The 8760-nt window shown below is 32.8% G+C and overlaps 1 protein-coding gene across 1 annotated transcript in view; it reads left to right on the top strand.

Moving 5' to 3' along the window:
• The first annotated feature begins 7548 nt into the window (after nt 1-7548).
• Nucleotides 7549-8760, top strand: part of LOC117101127 — a 32568-nt gene continuing 31356 nt past the window's right edge. Inside the window, exon 1 of the mRNA XM_033241016.1 lies at nt 7549-7571. Within this exon, the coding sequence (XP_033096907.1) occupies nt 7549-7571 (23 nt within the window). The remainder of the gene's footprint in view (nt 7572-8760) is intronic.

Raw genomic sequence — 8760 nt, 5'->3', positions numbered from 1 at the left:
CCCTTCTACATACCTACTGTCTTACACATCCCCATCTCTTCAATCACAATTACTAACCACGATGATGAAAGCACCACAAAACTCACACTTTCACTTCTTGGACATTGAACTTTAAGATGTGTAAGTAATTATAATGATGAAACTGACACTGGTAACAATATACTGTATATATACTGTAAATAAAAACTCTTGAGAGGGGTCAAGTATTGCCAAAAGTAGTTATATATATATATATATAGATATTTACTCACAAATTAATTATTATTATTATTATTACTATTGCTGTGCGACTATACTCATTTGAGGTTCATGCACATTATAGGACGATTATTATTATTATTATTATTATTAGTAGTAGTAGTAGTATTATTATCATTGTATTATATTATTATTATTATTATTATTTATTTTATTTTGTCTGGTACTGTTGGCCTAAATTCAGAATTCCTAAATTCATGTACAGTATATTGTATAAGTAATCTCTGCTAATTAGCATGCATCAGCTTTGTACAGCTACGGTATATAAACCATTTGTTATTTTATAAAGTATAGGCCTAGCCCTTATTGTTTATGCTAATAAAGTGTTTAAAGAAGGTTTATTGCAGGGACGACCGAGATATTCGTTTAGTAATAAACATATTAATGTCACTAATTTTAACCTTTGTTATTTTTTCTAAAATGATGTGTTGTGCTCTTATTTATCTACCATTTATATCCATTACTGTACACATCTTTCAATTAATATTTGCTAGTTGACCTATCTATATAAGTCATAAAATTGAATTGTTTGTTTGCCCTTCTTTTTTTAATGATAAAAAGTGGCGGGTAGATTTTTTTTTTTTTTTTTAAGATACTCATTAGATGGGATAAAACCCACAGAGGCCTAGAATGGCAATTTTTTGGCCCCTATTTCTTTCAGTGAGTTAGGAGTGGGTGAGGAGGGCAAAGAAACGCACAGTACAAAACGGACATGATATATAATGAGAATAAGTCAATTTAGGAACTCTGCAGTATATATACTTTATTGCCGGAATATCGGTGAATATTGCATTACAAAATAAGTTTCAACATAAGTAGGCCTAATGGTCTACTTTATCGTCACTGTCCTTGCACGTTTAACCCTCCTACGTTGGCCAGGTGATGTTCCTGTTGCTGATTGATCTATGCAAGATTATTTTTATTGAAACTAAGCACATGCGAGTCTTATTACGTGGCACGTAACAAGAGTTCAAATTTGTCGGAAAATCAAAAATATATTTATATTTTTCTACTCGAAAATTTTAATCGTGTGCCATTCTTCATTTATAGTTTGAACTATCAATTGGCATAAACACTGAGGACCTATACTTGATAAAATAACAATAGTGGCTTATGTAGTTGCAGGGCTGATATATTGTCAATAAACTAGAATACTGTACGATCGACAAATTTATCTACATAACATACAATAATAAAATTGAGCGGTTCTGATGCGAGTAGTTAATTGATTAGAATAAAAATGTATAAATAAAACAATTTTATTTTTGTAATCTTGAATCTATTTGTTTATATTCTACCCATAACCCAATGGAATTTTTGACTTCGGATAAATTTGTCGTACTGAATCTTATTTATTTATATATCTATATGTATAAGTTTTTTTCTTTGTTATTCTTTATATTAATGCAGAAAATCTCCTTTCCTCAATTGTTGTACACTTGATACAAATCCAATAGGCCTACCAATTTTCTTTGTTATTCTTTATATTAATGCAGAAAATCTCCTTTCCTCAATTGTTTTACACTTGATACAAATCCAATAGGCCTACCAAATAGAATGAATTCTGAACTGACAATTTTATCTTCCGTGGGAGTCACACCCACATTTATTTTGTCAGTATATATTTTTTAATTTTCCATTTTTATAACAGATACATAATTTAAATAGGTATACGGCCTTTTACATTAACATATAATAATAATAATAATAATAATATAGCATAATAATAATAATAAATAGAAATAATTATTCTTAATATTATTATCATGTGTAATAAATAGTGCAATTTTGTATATTAAATATTACTATTAACAAAACATATTTTTCATTTTTATTATATACAATTGTTAAGTTAATTAGACTTCACGTGGAGTGCCTTGAATACTTTAGAATAAGTCTCTCGATTATAATTATTCGTTATTGAGCTTACACTCCCAATGATACGGTGTATCAAAACCAACAAAATTACATTAAGAAGCACAAACACAATATTTGAAAGAACCTTCCTTTCATTTTTTATCTATTTATTTACCTTATTGTTTATACTGGGGACTGCTCAGGATAAAATCTCTGGTCATCCGCAGATCCCAGCAAAGAAGATAACAAACAGTGAAACATTTCATTAAAAAAACAAAAACAAAACAAAACAAAACAAAAAAAAACAAAACATTGAATATAAGAGACAGGTGTAGTCATGATTTAATATGTATACCGTGTGCTAATACGTCATCTGTCTCTTATACACATCTAGATGTGTATAAGAGACAGGGAAAAACCTGTAAAAAAAAAAAATCATTTTTACCATATTTTGGATAATTACCGTACTAAAAGTTGGTTTCTATTGATTATTAAGTAGTTTTCTACACTCGTGTGGTAATATTTTTATCATTTTTGCACCCGTGTGGTCACGAGTGGTTCCAAGTGGTCCCATGTAGTCGCGAGTGGTTCTGTGTGGTATTTAGTAGGACCGAGCTAGCCTGTAGGGTACACCGGGTCTCAGACTACTACGAGGCCTAGGCCGTCTAAAGTAGCTAGGTATCTAGCCTAGGGTAGGCTAGCTAATCGGATAACACTACTGTAACATTAACAAGAAAGAGGGCCAACGACAGCGTAGCAGATAACAAATTTACACGGGCCTAGAGAGAAACTTAGCATGACGCCAGAGAGGGCCTACCTAGTAGCCCTAGGCACTTGATTGATTGAATTTCTCACTGTACACCACCCTAAAAAAGTGGTGCAAGAGGCTGGTGTATACCAGTGTTGACCTCTATTATCCCCTTTTGTATTCTTACACTGTAATTTGAAATTTAACAATTTTTCTGAACCATTTGATGGAATAAATAGTTTTTGCATGAGGAAAAATGATGATTATAATTACTGTACTATTTTATTAAGTATAATTCTAAATGTTAAATTATGGTTTGTTTTACAGCTTTGTTCTACTTTATTTCATTGACAGAGCCCAGTCATCAAGTGACCTCATCAGCATGGGATATGATAATGTAAGTTAAATATCAAAAGCTTATTTTGCCTGTTTGACTATGTGCTGTGAATATGTTAATTCTAATAAACGAAACATTTTAACTCAATCTCGCAGATTTTAAAAAGTAATTTTCTGTTTAAAAGTTGCTCTTTGTTTCCCAGTTACTGTAGATAGTTAGTTTTTTTTAAAATAACATATGTGTCCAAATGTTGTACAGTATGCATGACCTACTGAAAGCAGACACAATACACTACCAGATTATTGTGGTTTAGTTACTCTAATGGGATGTTCTTCAAAAATTACTGTATAGTGCTAATAATTTACAAGGACATTAGTATAATGTGGCTATCAAGAAATAATTATTGTCTATTTAGTATTTACAGAAACCATACCCTGGCAGACCTGGTCCCTAAAAGGAGAGTTGTAAATGCAGTTGGTTAATGAAAGAACACCCAGAAACTTCTACTGATATCAACCATGTTTATATTTGGAACAGAATATTGAACTGTAAACCAAAAAGATGCCTGTGTTAAGTGTTATAATCCTACTGTCACTAATCATACTTAGGATTGTGTTTATAAGCTTGCTGCAAATCTACACAGACTGATGCCAGTTCTGAAATTACAACCCATGATATGAATGAAAATATTACATCAGCTTATCAAAAAGAAGTACTGTACATTATTTAGGGAATTTAAAACAAGCAAAGTGTCTTGTCCAAGAACCCAGGCAATTTACACAGCATGTGTCCTTGTACAAGACACTAGATCTTGGCTTGTATCTCTCTCTATCCAGGTGTATAAAGCAATATAAATGATGTTCCTATAGTAAAACAATGTTAATAAAGTGTCTTTTCAATGCTGTCGATATGCATTTGGTTGACTGTAATTTGTAATAATTGTTGTACTGGTGATATTCTGTTAAACATCATTTACAGTAAATGGTAAATACTGATAGTAGTTAATATTGGTTAAACTTTTAGACTCAAATGTTTCCCTGCTAAGTGATGTTACAGCAGATCACACTCAACTAATTCACTTAATTTAATACAGTATTAATTTTAAAAGCATGTTAATATCATACACAAATGATAACCAAATTGGAACACTGTCTAACATTACACAACAATGTCATCATCACTATTGATGAATAACACCATCTGTCCTTATATAAATCAATGCAAACAATTAAAGGGGAACCAAGACTTGCATATAGATCAGTTAGCCTTTTTATTCACGTGATATGCATCAATATTTTAACAATGCTGAAATAATAATAATAATAATAATGTTTACAATACATTTACACTAATTCTGTTAAAATATCTACCATGTACAGTAGGAAAGGCCTACTTAAACTTCATCAAAAACAATCAATTTGTCCATCTTTATTGAATAGCGAAGAGCTGTGATGAGTATCAGTGTGCGTACTGATGTACACATGCAGTTCATATATTAAAGAATAGTCTTGCAAAATGGCTGCAGCGTTTAACTTAAGAGTGGATTTCAGAGGCAATACAATCAAATTTTATCCAGTAATTGTGTTCTTAACAGTTATTTTAACATTGTGATAGTTGCTAATAGCCTGTGAGCAGTGTGCACTGCCTTTTAGATTGTACTTCCATCAAACTTATACTCAATCATGCAAATCCCTCCAGAACTCGGGTAATTTTGGTCTTCCACTGTGCTTCGATAGTTTGCATTTGGTTGTTCATCACAAGCTGGTGTATTAATGAAATAGTTGACATAACTGGAAAAAAAAATGTTTATCATTAACATTGGCCTAGTGCAATTATTATACAGATGCACAAAATACTGTGATAATAAATACAAAATCAAGAAGATGCATGTTGACATATAGGGAGGTCCACTTTTTCAAGTCAAATTTTTGCCTTTGAAATTCAGTCTCGGCCATTCTTGAATATCATCTTTCCACATAGGTCTAATTCAAAATGACGTTTAAAACATTTCACCAAAATTGTTGGGTCTAAGATATAGCATGGCCTTGGTTTAGAGCGTTGTAGTTGGCCTACGACTCGGCTAGTAGTAATACTAGGCCTTGGGGGTAATAATAGCATTTATTAAATAATATTTATATCATTTATTTTTATGGTCTGTTTAAAATAGCAGATGACAAATTAGCAGATAGCCTACATAGGAAACAGGCGTCGTTGTCATGTTATCCAGTAGCCTACTGACACACTGACTGAGCAATCTTCTAAGCTAACAATAATCCATTATATAAACAACACTATGATAACAATAACCACAAGTGTTTGAAACCAGACATTCCCAACATTACGTACTATACGCAGAAACTCCGAAATCGGAGGTTTGATTACAAATTTGAAAACTCAGATCTTGGAGGTTTGGCGTGCAGTACGCAAAACCTCCGAAATCGGAGGGTTGATTAAAAGTTTTGCTCTCTCTATATAGAAAGAGCTTGTTTGATTATTAGTACGCAGAAACTCCGAAATCGGAGGTTTGAATAACAGTTTGAAAACTCCGACTTAAGAGGTTTCGCGTACCTATACGGTACGCAAAACCTCCAAAATCGGAGGTTTGAATAAAGTTCGAAAACTCCGATTTCGGAGGTTTTGCGTATAGTACGCAAAACCTTCGAAATCGGAGGTTTATTTGAAAGTTGAAAACTCCGATTTTGGAGCTTTGGCGTATAGTACGCAGAACCTCCGAAATCGGAGGTTTGAATAAAAGTTGAAAAACTCCGATTTTGGAGGTTTTGCGTACTATACACAGAACCTCCGAAATCGGAGGTTTGATTAAAAGTTTGAAAACAACGATTTCGGAGGTTTGGCGTATAGTACGCAAAACCTCCGAAATCGGAGGTTTGAATAAAAGTTTTGCTCTCTCTATATAGAGAGAGCTTTTTTAAAAAATAGTACGCAGAAACTCCGAAATCGGAGGTTTGAAAACTGCGATTTCGGAGGTTTGACGTATAGTACGCAGAACCTCAGAAATCGGAGTTTTGGCGGCGGGCGCAGACACTCCAAAAATGGAGTAACTACATACATGGTAAAAAATCTATGTAAAATCTGTTCAAAAATAGAACACGTTTGAAAACAGCGAAGAGCACAGGATCCGAGTTGAGCAGATAACTTAAACATGGGATAACATATCTAAAAAAACATACTGAAATTCTCATTGTATTGGAAAAAAAGTGCAATGGGTGATGTTGGCAATATTTTGGATTTGGTATCTTGAACATAATTACATTCCAGAAATAACAGGTACCATTTATTTTCGACCTTTAAAATCCCATAAACCCTTTTGTTCTGTCGAGTTCAAAATTCCACGAAATGTAAACAATATGATAAACCCTATAGCTTTAATGGATCTACTTGGGGCCAGGTTTGAGTGTTGGCCTATTAAGTATGTGCAGACAACAGAGCGACTTACTAGTTTGCGTTGGGAATAGAAACATGGATTCCTCACCAAGTCAAAGACGAGCTTTTAACAAGTTACTTATCAGATCATCCAAACAGACACAAGTCACAAATAATCAAGAACAAATTCAACTTGAGAATACATTAAAAGCAATGGAAAAGGATTTGAAAAATAAACTAAAGTTATTGGAGCGCGCACAAAGAAAGATTTCCACGGGCAAGCACGTTTCAGTTGATGGAAGTCGGTATAATATGTTTCGATCTGTGAGTACAGATGGTGTAGACTCTGGGAGTGTATCTCCCGGCAAAAATATAATACGTCAAGAAGTCCGACTGAAAAGGAGTGAATCAGCTGATCTGTTGTACACGGGACAACATAGCTCGTTTGGAGGAAGGCATTGTTATCAACATAGACATCAAACGATGCATACACAAACAATTGGACAACCAAAACCACGGTCTTTCTTACCAGGAATAAGCTCTTGTCCTAATAGTCCTCTTATTGGACGGAGCTCTAAACATGGAGGATTATCCGGGACTGATATCACACCGTTCCTAATGAGACACCACGGGAAAAGCACTGATAACTTTCTGGGAATGAACTGATACGTGCAAAGCTTTATTCAAGCATCCGATCGCCCTATGACAAGCACATGGAATCGGTAAAAGTAGGAAATTATTTTGAACAAACTGGTTTCCTTTTTTGTGGTTTCATCTTTCTTTACTTTCATAGAGCCAAAGTAATGTAGCATGAAAACAATGTTGTTAGCGTTTTGGGCTTCTAAACAACACATCGACATACTGACGAGGTACGCCGTGATAACCACGACTGGCTAACAAACTGTAAAGGTTATCGGCGACCCGAACTATTTGATCACGTAACGTTTAGTTAGTTTAACCTAACATGTATTGTGAAAGTAAATCCGGGTAGAGGAATGATGGGATGCGTCACAAGCTAAAAGATACGAAATATGATGTCATGCCTAGATCCTGCCCTAGAACGAACTATACTTAAACAAACAAATGTAGGCCAACCAAGCATTGCAATTCGTGGACCAAAAATATGGAACAAGCTGCCAAATAATTTTAAACAAGAAAAGAAAATAGGGGCTTTCAAAAGTATACTTCATCGTTATTTTCTCGGGAAGTACGATTCAAAATGATATTGACTCTTGTATATAGTATATAATTAATTTGTATTAAAGACAAATACGATAACTCAATTTAAATGTAAATATGTGCATTGGTGTATTTATGTTTCTATTAATGCCTTTCGTTAGTCTACTCATCGCCTTTTAAATATTTTAACATATCTACGTCTACATCTGAATTAATATTATATAGTCAAATCAAAAACAATATTATGATAGTTGTTAATCAAATTTACATTGTCTCACATGATTCACTTATATCTGAATAATTACCATGTCACTTGTTATTATTATGGTATTATTAATGGTATTACTATTATTATGGTATTATTATTATGATATTATTATTATGGTATTATTATTATTATTATTATTATTATTATTATTATTATTATTGTATTATTATTATAATTATTATTATTATTATTATTATTATTATTATCTCTGCCAACGAAGTTAGCAGGTTATGTTTTTGCCTGGTATTTTATTTAGTTATTTATTTGTCTGTCGGCATATTTTGTTGCCTACAGCCCATAGTTTTTATCAGAAATTCGCCACAATGTTCATTTACCTAAGATCTAGAACTGATTAAATTTTGAAGGGTCAGGGTCAAAGGGCAAGGTATGGTTTATACTTTGCAATAATCTAATTTTTCAATATAATATCTTCATTTGTCAGGCGCCAAGTTTCAAAGCTTGCTTCTTGTGGCGACCTTTTTCCAAATATAATTTTAATTTCATTGTATTGCTTATATTTATGTATATTTTGGAAATAAAAGCTTGGAAATGGTAAAAAAGGGTAAAACACTAAAAAGTAAACAATCTGTTACTTGTAGTTATTGAAGTGAATTGTCAACACAGAATGAAGACCACAGCAGTGAAGGCTTGCAAGGTAAGCTCGTTAAATTATATCCAGTGTTCGAAGTTTAAAATATTATATTATTTTTACATCCTGGATAGATGGAT

The sequence above is a fragment of the Anneissia japonica genome, unplaced genomic scaffold (genome assembly GCF_011630105.1).
Source record: "Anneissia japonica isolate Jap-2015-1 unplaced genomic scaffold, ASM1163010v1 scaffold4054_len1135799_cov195, whole genome shotgun sequence".
NCBI classification, from domain to species: Eukaryota; Metazoa; Echinodermata; class Crinoidea; order Comatulida; family Comatulidae; genus Anneissia; species Anneissia japonica.
The sequence above is the reverse complement of the archived record's forward strand: the minus strand, read 5'-3'. Positions and strand labels throughout refer to the sequence as shown.